This window comes from Dromiciops gliroides, chromosome 5, assembly GCF_019393635.1.
Source record: "Dromiciops gliroides isolate mDroGli1 chromosome 5, mDroGli1.pri, whole genome shotgun sequence".
Lineage (NCBI taxonomy): Eukaryota > Metazoa > Chordata > Mammalia > Microbiotheria > Microbiotheriidae > Dromiciops > Dromiciops gliroides.
Window position 1 is genome coordinate 270,875,701 of NC_057865.1, and position 19,704 is coordinate 270,895,404.

At 41.7% G+C, this 19,704-nt stretch overlaps 1 protein-coding gene across 2 annotated transcripts in view; it reads left to right on the forward strand.

The window, feature by feature from the left end:
- The window catches only part of PLXNC1 (plexin C1), a 234,047-nt gene that overhangs the window by 76,860 nt on the left and 137,483 nt on the right, over positions 1–19,704 (forward strand). For both annotated transcript variants that reach the window (XM_043968236.1, XM_043968235.1), the window contains exons 5-9: positions 2,729–2,843; positions 6,797–6,947; positions 10,997–11,084; positions 17,378–17,480; positions 18,490–18,576. In XM_043968236.1, the coding sequence (XP_043824171.1) occupies positions 2,729–2,843; positions 6,797–6,947; positions 10,997–11,084; positions 17,378–17,480; positions 18,490–18,576 (544 nt within the window). The remainder of the gene's footprint in view (positions 1–2,728; positions 2,844–6,796; positions 6,948–10,996; positions 11,085–17,377; positions 17,481–18,489; positions 18,577–19,704) is intronic.

Genomic DNA, 19,704 nt, shown 5'->3' on the forward strand with positions numbered 1-19,704 from the left:
ACCAGTGAGCCATCGGGGGTCAGATAGATTTATAGTGCTGGAGAAGTGCTGATGAACAACTCTGAGATGGGCTGTTGAGGAAGGGCCCGGGCCCAGCTTGGAGGGGCCTGACACAGATGAGAGCTATAGGTAACTCCTAGAGCTTAGTGTAGACTGAAACTTACTTACTTCCTGTTCTTTTACCATGTTCAAAGTAACCTCCATCCCCCAACTATAACAAAGATCTTAAAATGCTTTAAAAAGAAAAACAAAAAAACCCAACCAAACTCAACCCTTGGAAAGTAACTCCTCTGTTTTAATGTGTCATTTTTAAACCTTAGGTAATCCCCAATGCAAAATGTTATTATTGTGGGACTAGGACTGCTTCCCAAAGTCTTGATGATTTTTTTTTTTTTTTTAGTGAGGCAATTGGGGTTAAGTGACTTGCCCAGGGTCACACAGCTAGTTAACTGTTAAGTGTCTGAGGCCGGATTTGAACTCGGGTACTCCTGACTCCAGGGCCGGTGCTCTATCCACTGCGCCATCTAGCTGCCCCTTGATGATATTTTTTAACCCCTGCTGGCCCTATTTTCCCCTTAAAACACAATTCTAGGAGACATAACTCAGAGGGTAATGCAGTGACCAATCTCAACTCCAGAAGACTGTTTGGGGGAGGGGGGGGAATGTCCTTCTCCTCAATACAGAAGTGTGGGATGAGGGATACACAGTCAGATATAAGATGTTCATGTGTCTCCCTAAGGTTTGCAAAGTGCTTTCCATATCTAGTAAGGGTAGTCAGGAGTTTCCCGTGCCACCCCAGCACCTTCCTCTGTGTTTTTTGCAGGGCAATGAGGGTTAAGTGACTTGCCCAGGGTCACACAGCTAGTAAGTGTCAAGTGTCTGAAGTTGGATTTGAACTTGGGTCCTCCTGAATCCAGGGCTGGTGCTTTATCCACTGCACCACCTAGGTGCCCCCTAGAAAGACCTGAGTTCTAATCCTGCCTCAGATTCCTCCTAGATGGGTAAGCCTCAGTTTCTTTATTTGTAAAAGAGGTATAGCACTTAGTTGTTATGAGATTCAAATTAGATAATATCTATAAAACGTTTTGCAAACCCTAAAGTGCTGTTTAAATGTCTTCACTTCACCGTGCCGTGCTTTCTCCTGTGTCAGTTTATTCTACGTAGCTGTATGTGGGCATGCATTTAGTTAGCACCTGAATGTGCTTAACTGCTGAGCGTCATGCTAGGGACTAGAAATACAAAGACAAAATTGAAAACTGTGCCTTCCTTCCCTCAAAGACTTCAAATTCATATTCTTTGTTATAAGGATGTGTTTATGGAGTAAATGTGTGTGTGTGGGGGAAAGGAATGCAATAGCAAATATTGTATTCAGCAGTGACATTGATGTTTAAAAAATTCACACATGCACAAACGAAAGAAAAAAATCAATGAAAGATGAAAAAACAAAATATCCTTTGCCTTCTGGAAAAGCTTGGTTTTTAAAAGGTTAGAGTATAATAACCAAATCTGGCCCCAAGAAGAGACGTAAGAAGGTAGTCCTCTTACTGCCTTTGTAGAATCGTGGGGGTGGAATGCTTCATGTAATGGCAGGATTTTAATGTCTTGGTTTGTCTGAATTTCATTTCCCCTTTGCTTTTTTCTTTAATTGGAGATGGTTCTCAGGGAAGGGATAAAAGAAAGAGATGCTTTGGGAACTCTATCAATAAAATATATTTTTAAAAAACAAGTATAGTTTAATCAATTTCTAAAACGTATGGATCTGCTCCATTCTCTCTCGATCATTGTGCTGTTTTTGTTCAGATGAATGTCATGGAGGTCCAGGACTATTAGAAAACCATGTGGGCCTCAGGCTCTGTCCTTCTTGTCAGGTTAGGCCATCCATCTGGTGAAGCAGGGGCTCCTGAATTAGCATGCCCCAGAGTGACCCAATCAGCCAGGCAAGCTGGTGATCTCTAGGCCCCGCTGTGCATCATCTGTTGGTCAAAGTCGTTGGCACTGACCCTAGTTTCAAGGCTTACTGGTGGGGGGACAGAGGCAGGAGAATCCCAGGAGTCGGGAGCACAGTCCGGCTAGTGTTCGGCTCACTTTTCCTAAAACAATTCAATATTTGCCTCAGCAGATGATATGGCTAGTGATTAGGGAATGCCTTATCGAGTCTTTGGCCAGACTGCGCCCTTGAAATATTTTCATTTAATTCTTTGCTGGAGTCTGTAAAATATTTTGTCTCTCTCTTTCTTTTTTTTTAACCCACAAAAATAAAAGTCGTAAACACAGGTCAACCGATCTTGGAAATAGATTTTGGAAGCTTAGAAATTTCACAAAAGACTAAAGCTTTCTTTGAATTGGTTTCTTCGTGTTTCTTTCAAGTGACCTCTTTATTGTAGAATGCACTCAGCTGTGGACTTGGGCCCTGTTTTGTTGTGGCTCTGTTTGAGGGGCTGTTTGGGAGACGAGTTATTGAATTGCTAGGTACATGATTGCTCTGTTACTGGGCAGAAATGAAAAGAGGCCCGGCCAGCCAGCTAGCTTTCTTGATGGATGCTTTTAATGTTTTTAGCATTACATCCCTATTCTGGTTTTTAAAAAAAAAAAAATCAATAACTCTCAGCCTGGCGTTCTATACTGAGTCAATCGATCAGCAATTTATTAAGCACCTACTGTGTACCAGGGAGAAAAAAACAGCCTGACTAATATTGGGGGCGGGGTATCTGTTTTTGTTGTTGTTAAGGTGCACTTTTCAAGATGATTGTAAACAAGTGGGCAACACTCAGACCTGGCTGGACATTTCATCCGGAGCCTCAAAGTGTCCTAAGATCCAGATAGCTCGTAGCAGCTTCTATCAGGTAAGAGAGAAGCCTCACATGTCTTGATCTGTATCCTTGAATTGTTGGGTGACTTCTGGTCACTTCACTCCAGGCGCGTGGTAAACATACATTATCCCCCAAGCAAGCATGATGGAAACCCTGTGTGTACGTGAGCTGCATTGAAAGAAGGGAAGGTGGGGTGGCTAGGTGGCGCAGTGGATAAAGCACCAGCCCTGGATTCAGGAGGACCTGAGTTCAAATCTGGCCTCAGACACTTGACACGTACTAGCTGTGTGACCCTGGGCAAGTCACTTAACCCACATTGCCCCGCCAAAAAAAAAAAACCAAAAAAACAAGAAATAGGGGAAGGATGCATTTGTTTTCATGTCATGGCTTAAGAGCTGGAAGGGAGCTCTGGGATACTAGAGTCTACCCCCCCTCCCTTCCCCCCCCTCCCTTTCTTTACCCTTCTAGTAAAAGGTGAGAGCCGGACTCTTAATTCTGATAGGTCTCAAGGGATTTCACAGGGGTGGGGCTTGACCTAGGTTCTGATGCAAAATTCCTCTTCCTGGTGTTTCTGGGTTTGGGGGCTGTGGGAGGTGAGCATAAGCTGGGGTTTTCTTTTAAAGATTGATACCTTTTCATTTTCTTTCTTTTGGGGGGGGGTGAGGCAATTGGGGTCAAGTGACTTGACCAGGGTCACACAGCTAGTAATTGTTAAGTGTCTGAGTTCGGATTTGAACTCAGGTCCTCCTGAATCCAGGGCCAGTACTCTATCCACTGCACCACCTAGCTGCCCCGATATCTTTTCATTTTTTTTTTTTTAGTGAGGCAATTGGGGTTAAGTGACTTGCCCAGGGTCACACAACTAGTAAGTGTTAAGTGTCTGAGGCCAGATTTGAACTCAGGTACTCCTGAATCCAGGGCCGGTGCTTTATCCACTGTGCCACCTAGCCGCCCCGATATCTTTTCATTTTGACATTATCTATATTTCCCAATATTTCTCCCTTAAAGCATCATTCCTTATATCAAGGAATTTTAAAATGTGGGTGTGTGAGGGGGAAAGGTCATCAAAACTAACCAAAACACAGAAAAATCTAATGTTATAGGTAGGGTATCATACCTGTGGTCCCCCGCCTCTCCAAAAAGTGGGAGAGGTGACTTCTTGTATTTCTTCTTTGTGGCCAAGCTGGGGTTTTCTATGATGCCCTGCAACCTATGAAAACTCCTGTGTAATTGTTGTGACCCTTCTTGGCCAGGAAAAAGAGAGAGGGGAGAAGGCATCTCCTTCCCTTCTTTGCAGAAATAGGGTCTGGGTGGTATGCACTTGAGGTTCACCTAGGTGACTAGGATGCTACATTTGGATTCAGAAAGACCCAAGTTTGAATCCTGCCTCAGATACTTCCTAGCTGGGCAAATCGCTTGATCTCTCTCAGCCTCAGTTTCCTTATCTGTAAAGGGTATAGGGGACAGCTAGGTGGCACAGTGGATAGAACACTGTCCCTGGATTCAGGAGAACCTGAGTTCAAATCTGGCCTCAGACACGTGACACTTACTAGCTCTGTGACCCTGGGCAAGTCACTTCACTCTCATTGCCCCACCAAAAAAAAAAAAAAAAAGCAATGTAAATGATATAGCACAGGGTTGTAGTGAGACTCAAATGAGATAACATCTGTATTTTGCAAACCTTAAAGTGCCATTTAATATTATTGATCAGATGTAAAATATTTTTAATTTAAAAATTATGATACTATAGGAATTTTTAAATGAATTTTATAATGAATTTTAAAATAATTTTATAATAATTTTTTAAATGCTACTTTAAAAAAAATAAAAAGGAAAATTCTTAAGCACAATAGGTTATCCTAGGTACGTGAAAGAAAATCAGGTCCAAAGACCTGGTGCCCAGCGTCAAAAAAAGTCAAATTGTTTGTCTACCCCCTGGTTGCTTTCTGTGACTGACTTCAGTGTTGGCATGAGATGGACACACTCACTTGGCAAGGAGTCTCTGAGCCTCTCCCCACTGAGATGCAAAGCCCATGGCCCCATGGGGAGGCAGAATCTCTCCTGCCCACCGGTAGGCTGGAAGAGAGAGAGAGCATGATTCTCTAGTAGCTCATTGTGACACTGAGATCAGGAGAGACTGGCCTGAGGCCCATCGAACCTGTCTGTCCACTCGCCCCAAGTGACACAGAAATGAGAAAATCTTCCACCCTCTCCCCCTTCCCTCACACTTCTCAATTTCCAGAAACCAGAACTGCGTCATTTACGATTTTAACATTTCATAAAGGGGAGCCGTGGAGTTTAATAAGTGCTAAATAATGAAACGGTTCAAGCTTTTCCAGTTACAGCTGGCCAGAGTTTTCCATTTTAGACTGCTGTTCTCTTGGAAAAAAAGGAGAAAAGCCTAAACACTTCCACAAGGAGGTTTTTGGGGTTCCCCTAAGGTGGTAGTGTCCCTCCTCCTGAACAGGATGTCAGAATTCAAAGGGACCTCAAAGGTCATCACTTTGTATTTAGTCATAAGAGGATAGACTTAGTGCTGGAAGAGACTTTGAAGTCTATCTTATTTTAGAGGTAAGGAATCTGTGACTCACAGAGGGGAAGTGACATGCCCACAGTCACCTAGGCAAAACTGATGTGCTTGTCAGTTTCCTGACTCCAAGGTAGTGAGTGCTCTTTCCATTGTACATAAATATATTTGTATTTACTTACCTTTATACAGAGGATCATAGATTTAGATCTAGAGGGGACCTTGAGAGTCATCAAATGCCCTTCATCCCCTCCTCCACCTTATTTGACAGTAGAAGAAACTGAGTCTGAGAGAAATCATAGTATCATGGAATCCCAGCTCTAGAGCTGGGAGGGGATATGCAGAAGTCATTTAGTCCAACCCCCCCCCCTTATTTGACAGATCAGGAAACTGAGCCCCAGAAGTGACTTGCCTATTGTCATGTTGTAAGTAGCAGAATCCAGATTTGAATCCAAATCTACTGCATTTTCCACAGTACCATACTATCTTGTGGAGATTGGAGCTCTCACTTAGGTAGTAATCACAAGACATTAACCCTGCCCTCTTATCTCACCCTCCTTATTTTCCATTTCTCTTACCCTTCCCAACCCACTATACCTTGTCTGTACCTCTACTCAATCGCTTCTCTTTATCCCAGCTGCTAGTTCCTCATCTCTCCCTTAACCCCTCCTCCCCAATCACTTCATATTTTTTTGTGTACATCTATAAAATTGTATCCCTTGAAATTTAAGCTCCTATTATTTTACTTTTGTCGTCTTAGCCCCATGCCTGGCTCATACTAGGAGCTTACTAAGTGCTTGCTGATTGATTGACATAGCAGGTAGGGCAACAGAAAGACCCAAGTTCAAATCCTGCTTGAAGGACTGATAGGAGACATTTTTCAGTTGTATGACCCAATGTCTCCTACATCTTTATTTAGCTAACATCTGTACTTATCTGTAGTTTAACTAGCCCCCTACCTCTTTCCTTGGCTTTAAATCTCATGAGGCTAAGTGCAATTGAAGAGAGTGGGTAATGATGGAATCAGGGTGATTACTTGATAGATTTCCAGCACAGATGTCGAAGTCACTGGGACTGATAGCAGGAAATGGACACTCCCACAATTCCTGTTATATGATCCTTCCTCCCAGGTCTTCCCTTGTTCAGGAAATCCCCACCCAAGTGCATAGATTCGACCTGCCATGCTGACCTTAAGCCTCAAACGCTTTAGCAATTTTAGGATTGCCCAGGTAATAACCTCCATATACCTGATAGCCTTCATCATCGCCCCTTTGGATGCTTCACCGTAAATAGAGTCGATCCAGTGAATTGTCTGATTTCCCTTGCCTTCTCTGGGTATGTGCATTGTCTTCTCCCATAAATCCTCCAGAATACAAAGGTTGTACTGAGGATGAAAATGCTAAATAATAATAATAAATGGCTTTCTGCTTTCATTTGTTTTAAACAACCACCACCAAAGGCTTCCGTGTCAGTGGTGGGAAGCTTCTCCACAAAATATTCATGGTGTTCTGTGAAGAATTCGGGTACCAACAAGGAACTTTGCAAGGCTAAAACCCAGCCCCACGGGACCTGTTCGTGTCATATCAAAAACACCAAGATGATGGACAAAGGTATGTTTATTATTTTAACCTCCGCAAGGGCTGATCCTTCTCTAGGACCCTTTTACGATAAACAGTGCAAGAGTCCAGTCGGGAATTGCCTGGAGAAATGGGGTTAGGGAGAGTACTAAAACTAGGGCCAAAGGTCATAGGGCTGGGATCTAGGGCAAGACCAAGAGCTACCATGTCTCAAAATATCTGAATTCGATGAAGGGAAGTGGGACTGGGTAGTCATTGTTCTTCTGTGTCAGGGTTTCTTGTCCTGGGGCACACGGAACGGCAGGAAATATTGGAAGATTGTCAAGGGGACATAGGTAATATTTAGTAAATAGCTATAATAGCCTTTATTATTATGATCTCCAGGCCCCTCCCTGTCCTGGTTGTCTTTTCCATGTGCCCTGGTGTGTCACGGTCCTTCCTAAACAATCATAAGCCTGACCAAGGTCAGTAATGGGAACAAAATTAAAAAGGGCTGAAGAAAAAGAAAGCACGAAGATAGCAATGATGTATTTCTGTGAGATGTTCATCCTCCTCTGACTTTTATCTACACAAGCAAAATGAAGGAGAGAGACCTTCTGACCAACTCTTCGATCTATTCAATTTCTTGAATTCGTGGTCTTTACCAGTGGGCATTCATGAGTGCAGCTAAATTTATCTCGTTTTGCATCATGAACATGTTAACGATGTTTGAACCAAATTACATAAAATCCTGCAGAATATGAGTGACAGTACGGCATAGTGGGCAGAGAGGCAAGCAGAAAGCATTTAATAAAGCAACTCTTGTGTACCAGGTACTTTGCTAAAAAAAAAAAGTCTCTTTGTCAGTAGTTGGATTCAGGGTGTTTTATCTTGTTGTCTTGTTCATGGTTTAGATCTGGGGAGGTGTAGAGGCTTGGATTATCTGGAAAATGACCTTCATTCCCTGTACTTTGGATTAACACAGTTACTTTTCTAATTACTTTTTCTCATAAACCTGGAGATACGGTTTACCATGATCTCTTTTTAGTGGTCGACTCCCCATCAAAAATAACTTAAAATAAGTAAAACATATGATCCCTGGATACCTTAAGCCAACTGTTTAAAAATTAACCAAATGTTTCTAGCCCGAAGGTTCTTCTTAACCCTTCTTGTGTCCTGGACCCTTTTGATAGTCTGGTGAAGTCTATGGAGGTCTTCTCAGAATCATATTTTTAAATGCATAAAATGAAATACAAAGGCTTACAAAGGAAATGCTACTTACCAAAATACAATTATCAGGATATTAAACAAATTCATAGAACCTAAATTAAGAATCTCTGTTCTAGGCCCTGGCTCTTCTATCTGTGACTTCATTCTTTTCCATGGAACCCTATCTTGGATGATCTGTATCCATCAAGCAAACTTCAGGGCCATCACTGGCATTCAGCTTTTGAATTTCCATCTCCAAGCTTTTGTCTGTGTGATTCCTAGAATCACCTCTCCCCTTTCATTAAGCCACTTACCTCTCCTCCCCTTCCCAAGCCAACCAATTACCTCCCTTCCTCTCAAGCACTGGCAAGACCTTGATTCTTTCTTGAAATTCTTCCAGATGAGCTCCACCCAGCCCTGACCATTCTGGTTATTGTAGTAACCCCTCAATATTCACATACTCTTGTCTTTATGGCCAGTTTTGTATGTGTCTCTTTGTCTTTGATGTAAATCTCCCATTAGGCATGTCTTTCCCTTGATGGGCATGGGTTATGGCTATAATTTACTTTGAAATTCTTCATGACTGAAGGATGTCTGTAAACGAAGTGGGACCCAATATGTTTCCTACTCTGCCCCTTGATATTATGTATTATTTAGCATATACTTTGTATTTTTTTACTTGTGTGTATATGTATATGTATGTATCTATATCTATATCTCATATCATATCACCACAGTAGAATATAAGTTCCCTGACAGGAGGAACTATATCTTTTTGGGGTTTTTTTTTTTTTTTGGCTTTGTATTCCTAGCACACAACACAATGTCTGGCACCTTTCTTAAATGTTTAATATAATTTCTTGAATTCGTGGTTTTTACCAGTGGGCATTCATGAGTGCAACTAAATTTATCTTGTTTTGCATCATGAACATGTTAACGTTTGAACCAAATTACATAAAATCCTGCAGATTATGAGTGACAGTATGACATAGTGGGCAGAGAGTTGATCAAAAAGCATTTATTAAGCACCTATTGTGTACCAGGTACTATGCTAAGCACTGGGGACACAAGGAAGGGTAAAAGTCCCTAATTTCAATGAGCTCAAAGTCTAATGGCAGGGTAAGGTGATGGGGAACAATATACAAGCAACTATGTACAAACGAGACACAAACCGGATAAATTGAAGATAAGCAGTAGAAGAAAGGCCCTAGGTTTAAGAGGGATCAGACTTCTTTTAGAAATTGGCATTTTAGCGGAAAACTTGAGGAAATACAGGAGGCTGAGATGAGGAGAAAGAAAATATAGGGAGGGAGCTGGTTTCAAAGCCAGGAAGACCCAAGCCTTAAATTCTGCCTCTGACATATAGATGACCCTGGGTAAATCAATTAAACTCTTCAGTGCTCTAGGCAACCCTGTAAGACATAGGTTGTTGAGAAGGTTCCTACATGTATCAGGAGAGCCCTCTATGCCAATGAAATCACAGGTGCAGTCCCTAGATGTCTCAAACTCTTTCCAAGTCATTATGAAAGGATGCAAGAAAGATAAAGAAGTGTATTTGCCTTAATTTTTAAAAAAATTGGTTGGTTTTGATTTATCATCAATTTAATCTTCCTTAAATTGCTTCTTTGGGGGCTTCCTTCTTATCAGTGGGGTTTCAGAAGAAAATGGAAAAGCATTCATCAGTGGTTTGATGACAGCTGACTCAAGGAAGTTGATGGATTTGAACCTATTAATGCCTGTTTTGCACTCACATGTCAACAATTCCAACTCTTCATTAGGTCAGCATTTCCCAGACTGCAGCTGTGCAGAGGCTCCCAAGTGCTCTACATGATGCAGGAGAGGTTCTCTGGGAAAAGTTCACAGCTGCTGATATTTATCCCCCCCCCCCAATATTGAATATGAAATTGGTTATGTACAAAAGTATGTATGCCCCAGGTTTAGGGATGGGGTATCGCATTCGCTTTTATTTCCTCTTATTTTTTGCTCCAAAATTCCCCCAATCTCTCTGCTCCTTTATTCTGGATATATGCTGTACCCCCAGGACCCCTGAGTCAGTGTTTTCAGGCTCATCTGCAAGCCACTGAGAGCTTCCATGGCCAAATGAGTGTGACAGTTCGGACAATGCTTACATTTAACGGTTTGCCTAAAGATCAATCAATCAACTAAGCATTTACTATGGGCCGGGTACCGTGCTAAGCACTGAGGCTTTAAAGAGAAAGTAGAGGCAGCTCCCCTGCCCTCCAAGAGCTCGGATTCTAATAGCGGCGACGATGTATATGTCAATTGGTACAGGCAAGATAAAGAAGGAGTAGGTGAAGGGTATCCTCGGAAACGGAGATGCTAAGAAAAGATGTCAGAAGTGCCTTTACTTTAGGGCTATTCTTGTTCTGGGTCAAGCTCTGCCAGCACCAGCTCCAGCCTGATAGAGTGATCCCAGTGGGAGTCAAGAGATAGAAGTGGGTTTAAAAATGGCTTCTTCCAATGGACTGTCTATCCACAGTGGGCTTGGAAGCCACACTGAGTTCAAATGTGTGTGGTGATGCCTGATGTGCAATGCCTCTGAGAGGAAAGACACAGGTCGGGGGGAGTGAGTAGGGAGGGGGAGAAAGTAAGGAAGGAGACAAAGACAGAGACAGAAAGGAGGTGGGGGAGACAGACACAGAGGGAGGAGGGAGAGGAGGAAGAGAGAGACAGAAAGAGACAGAGTGACAAAGAAATGGAGGGGGAAAAGGGAGTAGAGAGAAGGAGGAGAGAGACAGACAGACAGACATTCAACAACATCTGGAAAATCTACACCCTGACATGTTGGGAAGGCAAGAAGGGATTTTTTTTTGATGTTGACAACTGTCTTTGAATCTACCACTTACTTTTTTCTCCCCCGCTTCTTTCTCCAGATCTCTTAGCTATCAGTGTATCCTTCACTTCTGACTCCTGGAATTTAACAGAAAGATTCAACTTCACCAACTGCTCCTCTTTAAGAGAGTAAGTATCATTAAAAAAAATTAAATGTTCTTCCACACTAATGAAATCAATCCAGTTCAATAGAGCCTGCTGTGTATAAGAAAGGGTGGTATAGTGGAGAGAGCTGGCCTCAGAGTCAGGAAGACTGGATTCATATCCTCCTTCTGATGTCTACTGGCTGTGTGACTCCAGAAAAGTTATTTAACTTTTCTGTGCCCCAGCTACCTTTTCGAAGACAATACATTTCAGAGCAGTTGCTGATCTCTATTGTAGAGGGAAATTTCTCATCTGGACTCCCCTGTATCTGTGAAATTACAGGGAAAAACCTTTTTTGGAGGAAGGAGGGATACGTTTTGTTTTGACACAAGAGACACTTCTCAAAAAAAAAAAAAAACCCTAAGCAAACCATCTTACAAAGTATATTGCTAGAAAAGCAGCTGACCAATTCTAAAATCAAAGGAGAGAGGCTCTCTTTAACTTGATGCATATGGACTGCTGTAATTAACTAGAATTTTGTTGCTTCTTCAGCTTTTTTTTGTCTTGTCTCTGCTTTCTTCCCTCTTCATCAGTTCATGGAAATCTTTCCATATTTCTCTGAATCTTTTCCTCTTTGTGATTCCTTATGACTTAGTAATATTCATGATATTGTCATATGGTAACTTGTTCAGCTGTTCCCCCAGTCACTGGGCACCAATTTTATGTTCAGACCCTGGGTTTTCAAAGGCTATGTAAGGGGACCACAAGCTCTGAAGGAAGATCTTGAACACAAGCAGGAAGATGGGACTATCACCAGGGAGTAGCCTCTCCTGGAGAGGTTCATGAACCTAAAGACTAGCCAAAAGGAGGTGAACTCTATAGTCATAGCAGCTCATGACTACCAAGTTGTGAGAGCAGTAATGATCTGCATTGATGAAGGGAAGACCTGTGTTCCAGAAGCAGAGGATATGGAGCCAGAAGGGACCTCGGAGGCCAACTAGCCTACTCCCTCATCACTTGCCCTGGGTTACGTGGCTCATTTGTGTCTGAAGAGATTTTGAGACCTCGTTTTTCCTTACTCCAACCCCAGAGCTCCCTTTTCTCCCTTAGGCTGCCTCTAAACAAAGAGATTGGGAACTAATGATACATCCTATTCTCACCTCATTTTCATTTTAATAAATGAGTATGTGCAGACAAGGAACAAATGATTGCATTTTAATATAACTGAGCACTTTGGCTGAAGACCCCTCATTTCCTTCATCTAATACAGAACTCTGACTTCTTCATAATAAAAGTTGTATCACCGACACTTCAAGAATTACAGAAGTTTAGAGTTAGTGGGGATCTGCTCTTTGAATGCTTTTACAGATGGGTCGCCAGGGACGCTAAGTGAAGATCTGGGTCTCTTGCACTTACTAGCCACACCACCTGAGGCAAGTCATTTAACTAGGTGCCCTGAAGTTGTCTGTAGTTTTCAAGCACCAAAGTTTTTCATGGACAAATTGTCTCAGACCTTGGTAACACAGCCAACTTCATGGAAGGAAGGAGGAAAGAATAGGTGGGGGTGAGGGAAAGGGAGACGAGGAGGAGAAGGAGGGAAGGATTACTCCTTCCTTCCTTCCTTCCTTCCTTCCTTCCTTCCTTCCTTCCTTCCTTCCTTCCTTCCTTCCTTCCTTCCTTCCTTCCTTCCTTCCTTCCTTCCTTCCTTCCTTCCTTCCTTCCTTCCTTCCTTCCCTCCTTCCTTCCTTCCCTCCTTCCTTCCTTCCCTCCTTCCTTCCCTCCTTCCTTCCTTCCCTCCTTCCTTTTTTTGCAGGGCAATGAGGGTTAAGTGACTTAGCCAGGGTCACAGAGCTAGGAAGTGCCAAGTGAGAGGCCAGATTTGAACTCAGGTCCTCTTGAATCCAGAACCCGTGCTTTATCCACTGCATGGACTCATTCATTTCTTAACCATTCACTCTGTGCCTGGCATTGTGCTAGGCATTAGGGATACAAAGGTAAACATGAAACAGGTCCTGCCCTCAGAGAGCTTATATTCTATTCTATCCTACGTTTTGCCACTACTACTGTGGAGGAAAGAGAAATAGATCACTTCTCCAGAGGGGAAGGCTAGAGGAGGAAGTCCGTGTGGGGAGAGGCAGAATGGGGAATCTCCCAATAGCCTCACTAAAGTGGGGCTAAAGACGCTTTTCTACATTACTACAGAAGTAGTAATGAGGGGGATGGGCAAGAAAAAAGAAATCTTTGCTAGGGTTGAGGATGGAAGGAGCCATTGGGATATGTATCCTAGCTTCCTAATTTTCCAGCTGAAACCTAGGATGCATTTTCCTTACAAACAATAGGACACTTAGCACCATAGTCCATTTGCTTTATGGGTTAAATGGGCTTCTGTGGCCTAGCCCAAGAACGTTACTTGTGGCTTCTGGGAACAAAGGGGAATTATCTGAGGGTGAGGATCAGAGTCAGTGCTCTTTGGAAAAGCCAAATAATAAAAAATAAGGCCGAATTTTCTATAACTATAATGCAATAAATAATACCTTGCTAATATTCAAAATACCAGGCTAGAGTTGGCTCTCGTGAGGTGAGTAAAGCTAGTGGGAAACGTCTAGAAAACTAAATTTACCAACATGTTAGTCAAGTAGAAGGCAGCTTCAGAAATACTAAAAAATATATGGAGATTTTTAAAAAAATACGATTTGTTTAAACACGTATGGAAGCTATTGGGAGTGCTCGGGAATGGCTGGAAGGACCGTAGCTCTAGAATTGTAAAGAATCTCAAAGACCACTGAGTCCCAGCCCCTTATTTTACATAGGAGAGAACTGAGGACATTGGAGGCAAAACGACATATTTAAAGGGCTCGTACGATCACAGATCTAGAGCTGGGATGGACCTTGGAGACCAACCTCCTCATTGAATAACCAGGAAACAGGCCCAGAGAGGTTAAGAGATTCCTCCAAAGTCACACGGGTAATAATTGTTAGAGAAAGAATTTGAACCCTTCTCTTCAGATTCCTGAGCCAGTACTCTGTTGCTTTCTACTCTACCGGGCTGCCTCCCATTCCTATAATGAATTATAGAATTTACCCTAGAGCAGGGTAAATTTTTATAATGTAGACCTCTTTGACAGTCTGGGGAACCTTATGGAACCCTTCTCAGAATCCTGTTTTTAAATGCACAAAATAAAAAACGTAGGATTACAAAGGAAGCCAATTATATTGAAATTCAGTTATCCAGATTAACAAAAAAAGTTAATGAACTCCAGGCTAAGTATTTTACAGCTGTCAACAGTTAAAAGACTTACTCAAGATCACGTAACTAGTTAGTGGCAGAATCAGGACTAAATTAATCTAAATTAATCTCTTGACTTCCCATCCTATATATCCTTTCCAATATATCACTCTAACTCCTGTTGAGAAGTACTCACAAAAGGAAATCAGTCTTATATCAGGTAACTTGGAAAACATGTAAAAATAAATGGAAGCATTCAGTATTAGAGGAATTGTGGGAGGACAGGCACACTGATACATTGTTGATGGAGTTGAAAATTGACCCAACTGTTCTGGAAGGGCTATTCATAATGATGGTAAAAAAGTATCGAGTTCTCTCTCATCAGAGGTATTCAGGCAGAAGCTAGAGTTTGTTGAAGTGGGAGTCATTTTTCAGGTGTGAGTTAGCTCTCCAGTGAGATCCCTTCTGAAATTTTGTGGTTCTGTGACTAAACAATATTACTAAAACTTTTTTCTAGAAATCCCGTTCTTAGGCATATTTCCTAAGTTTAAAAAACAAGAAAGCTCAATATATCCCATAGTAATCAAAATGGTCATTTTGTGGTAGTAAAGAACTGGAAATAAAGTGGTTACCCATTGAATGGGAGATTCTGAAAAAAATTATGGTATATGAATATGTAATGGAATTTTATCATTTCATAAAAATGATAGAGCGATTGAGAGAAAAATGGCAAGATTTAGATGAACTGATGCAGGCTGAAATGAGCAGAATCAGCAGAACAATATAAGCAATAATGCCAAATTATGTAAATGGGAAGACTGGGGAAAGGAGAGTAATCCAGTCTTGGCACTTAAGAACAGTTAATGAAACCTATGTCTTCTCTGTAGGGAGGCTGGGGACTGACTATGGGGGTAAAATTATCCCCTGAGATAATATTTGTTAGGTGCTTAGCACAGTACCTGGCATGTATACAATAGGCACCTAATAAAGGCTTGATCCTTTGCATACACTGTCAGATTTGGTCATTGTTGCAGATATTTTTGTTTCATTGTTTTTCTTTGTTACAACAGAAGTTTCAATTCCCAGGAGTAGGAACGATCTGGGCTATGTTTGGAAATGACTTTGGTGCAAAAACAAAAGGGTTCAATAAAACTGTTTTTTAAATCAAAAAATCAGTGAGCTTTAAACAGGCAGTGATAGAAATGCAATGCATATCTGAGGGGGGTTTTTTCTGGATGATTTAACTTACAAAAATCAAAGAATAAACATTTATTAAGCACCTTTTGTGTGCCAGGTACGGAGTTAAGGCTAGGGATACAGAAAGAGGCAAAAGACAAGTCTCTGCCCTAAAGGATTTTAAAATCTAAAATAAGCACAGGCATAATAATTTTCCTCTCAGATCAAAATTGTTTATATAGAATGAAAGAAAGCAGAAGGCTTTAGGAACGCCCAGAAAATGGTGGAAATAGTATCATAAATCTCTAGTTGGGAGATACCTTAGAAGTCATCAAGGAGAGTTCTTTCATTTTGCAGCTAAAGAAATTGAGGCTCAGGATTGAGTGATTTGCTCAGGATCACACAGCTTAAAAGGTCAGAGGTGGGATTCCAACTCAGATCTTTATGGTTCTAAGTCTAGGATTCTGTCCAACACACCACAATCTCTCTCTCTCTCATTTCTCCTTCCTTTTTGACAGTGTCTACCTTTGACCCACTATTACCTCAGTCCCAGCCTGGTGTCTGCTAGGCTTGGAGCCAGAAAGACCTGGAATCCAATCCGATCCACCCCAGCTATGTGACTGTGATTCTCTGAGCCTCAGTTTCCCCAACTGTAAAATTAGGCTGATAATAATACTAGCAGTACCTGAGGACCAAATGAGATCATGTTTGTAAAGTGTTTAATAAATCTTAAAGTCTATAGACATATCTGGGTTTTTGTTATTATTTGTGTTGGTTTTTTTTTTTTTTTTTTTAGTGAGGCAATTGGGGTTAAGTGACTTGCCCAAGGTCACACAGCTAGTAAGTGTTAAGTGTTTGAGGCCAGATTTGAACTCAGGTACTCCTGACTCCAGGGCTGGTGCTCTATCCACTGCGCCACCTAGCTGCCCCGGTTTTTGTTATTATTATTAAGGGGGTTATTCCCTGAAGTACTTTTTAATTACCCTACCGAAACCCATGCGTGGTAATATATAGGATTAGTAAGCATGCTTCCTTAGTCAGAACAGCTTACTAACCATCATCCCCATTCTCCTGCTGTCACAGGAAAACAAATTTTCGAACCATAACTGCCGTGTTGCAAAACACAAGAAATATCAGTATCTTTGGCATCAATACAACTCGAGCAAGTTCTGTTTGGTGTTGAGGATCTAGGAGCACAGGGAGGAAGCTAAAAAGGGAAGACCTACCAGGGGAAGACCCTGGTTGCAGCCAGGGATCATAGAATCACAGCTTTAGAGCTAAAAGGGATCTTCGAGGTCTTTGGGTCCAACCCTCTCATGCCAACTATTTGTTCTCGATTTGCATTGGAGTATTCCAAGCTCACCTTGGGCTGACCAGCCAGAATCAGGCACACTGTAACTCAATTCTAACATAGTGATGTCATTTTGTTCCCCTTCAAGAACTAAGGACAACCACCACCCAACCCCCTTTAGAACTGAGTGCCTGTGACTTGCCCAAGGTCACATGGGTAACAAGTAGCAGACTGGAGATTTGAACCCAGGTCCTTAAACTCCAGATCAAGAGCGCTTTGAACGCACAAATGGGTTCTGTAGTCCTTGACATAGTTGGCCTGTCAAACCATCACTCTCTTCTTCATTGGACCATAGATAGATCTGGAAGAGACCTCGGAAGCTATTCAGTCTAATCTCCCTAAGGGATGTCAGAAGGGGGATTTGAATCTGTCTTCTTTCCATGGTGCCAAAATACCTCTTCATTCGGAATGTCACATAGGCGAATCTTGAATTTGATATCGTATGATTGTCATCAAAGTTTTTTCTCCCCATAGCATTCATTAAAGCCCAGTAGGAACATTTTTTGGAGGTTCATGCTATATATCCCAGAGAAATGAAACTCTGTCATGAAGTTTGGACATTAATCCTATTCTCTGTGTTGCCAGGTGCCAAGTCTGTGTTGATGTGTCCTGTGTTTGGTGTGAAAATGAGAAAAAATGCATTCCTCCCTTCACGGCCTGTGACCCTGCGGATTACAGGAAAAACCAGGTGACTTATTTGTTGTAATTGATGGACTGGCAAGGATTCTTTAGAAAATATATGTTTGTAGCTGTGTGACCCTAGGCAAGTCACTTAACCCTCATTGCCCTACTCCCCCAAAAATATGTTCATAAATGTAAACTGAAAGAAGATCTACAGGAATAAAAACCTGAACCCTGTGGTGGTTAGAATAGCTGAGCTTAGCTTTGGAGAAGGGTTGAGAAAATGCATTTCCCTTCCATCTTTGTAAAGGTGGGAGCCTATGGGTGTGAAATACTGCATGTACTCAGTTTTTTGGTTGTTTTTTTTCTCTTTCTTTTTTGATTTTTGTTACCATTGAGGGCTTGCTAGGTAGGAAAGGGGAAGGGATATATTCAGAAATGAGGGTGATATTAAAAACAACAGGTCTCAATAAAGATAAAATGGAATTTAAATTATTGTTGTATATGTGTATATACATGTGTGTATATATACCTGTTTTAGATAGATATATACATTTTATATCATAGAATATATGAGACTACATAGATCTATGTCTATAATACATGTTATATATATGTATATGCGCACACATATACATACATGTTGTATATGTGTGTGTATATGCACATATACACACATACATGAGAGGCAGTAAACATAGAGAGCCAGCCTCTAAGAGAGGTTGATCTGGGTTCGAGTCCACACAATGAGAGTTACAGTGTTACTTTACCTTCTCCACATCCTAAGCAAGACTCTTAAATTGTAGAGAAGATGCCAACCTGTATTAGTAGAGGGGGGTTCTCCGTATCAGTGAAATCACCTATCCGGACTCTTTTCTGATGATAAGTGTATATGCCTACATACATATATTCACTCATATCAGTCAGTCAACAAACATTTATTAAACACTTAGTATGGGCTAATCCCATATGTGTGTTCGTGATCACTATAGCCCTACCCTATCTTACTTATTTCAGCCCTAGTCTGTCTTTAGTCTTTCTTGACATTTAGAGAACACTTTGATTTTTTTTCCCAGATTGTCTGTCAAGCATCCAGAAAATCATCTCTTTCAAGAGGAGGATTCCCAGCCAAGAAGAATGCCAAGATCAACCAGGACTCACAGGTTAGAGCATATTGGCGAAGGAAAACCATGTAGAAGTTGGTCTTGGGCAGGCTTTTTAAAAAAATACCAGAAACCAGAACCACTGGGGTTATTCCAAGTTGCCCATTCTACCAAAAGCTATGGGGTTTTAACTAGTTTAGAAAAAAATTTAATTGGCTCAATATATCAAAGGCTCCAAACTCCGTGAAAGAAATTAGAAGTCCTTAATTATGAAAAATGGTATTGTTCTTTTGGTAGTCAGCTGGGTAAAGCTGACCTTGGGGTTGTCTTTGGGGGAACTTGAAGAAGGAAATGTGCTGAGGACGATTGGCCGGGTGGATCTCTAGTTAGCTAGCTGCAGGTGGTTTTGAAGAGTTCATCTTGCCCTCTGTGGATTGGTGAGAATGATATGTCTAAAATGAAATGTTCACCCAGCCTTGCTGACCTTTTTACTTTATTTAAATAAGTCAGTGGAATCAATAATAGACATCACAGAAATAAGAAATATGCCACCAAATATGTCTCTCTTTCACCCCCTTTTTCTTCCCTTCCTTTCTGACTTCTTCATTCCTCCCCCTCTCCTCTCTTCCTCTCCCCCCTCTCTCATTTCCTCCTTCCCTCTCTCTCTTATTTCTTCCCTCCCTCTCTTCCTCCCAGTCTGTCTTATCTTTCCTTGCTTCTTCCCTCCTTCTCTCTCATCTTTTCTCCCTCCCTCCCTTTCTCTCTCCCTCTTCCTCCCTTCCCTCCTGCTTTCCCTCTCTCCCTTCCTCTCTCCTCACTCTCCTTTTCCCTCTTTCCCTCAGTCATGCTCTCCCTCCCTCTCTCCCCCTCCTCCCAGAAAACTGTTAGAATTTTCAAGACCTTGAAATTCATTGACTTCCTTTGTTCTCTATAATTCTTCAGAAGACCTTAGACCACACAAATACCAGTACATCCTTCTATTTAAGAAGGCCAGCCCTTCACCAAGCACAGTGTATTCCTGAGAAACTCTCATCACTGTCAGTAACTCAGCTTCATCAGGGAGTGAGCTCGCAGAGAACTTTTTCCTAGTTTTGAATTTGGGGACCTTATCTGAAGTGGGAAGGACTTGTGACCCTGGTTAGCTCCTCTGTAGCTATTTAAAGGTGAATTACAAATGAATAAAATGTC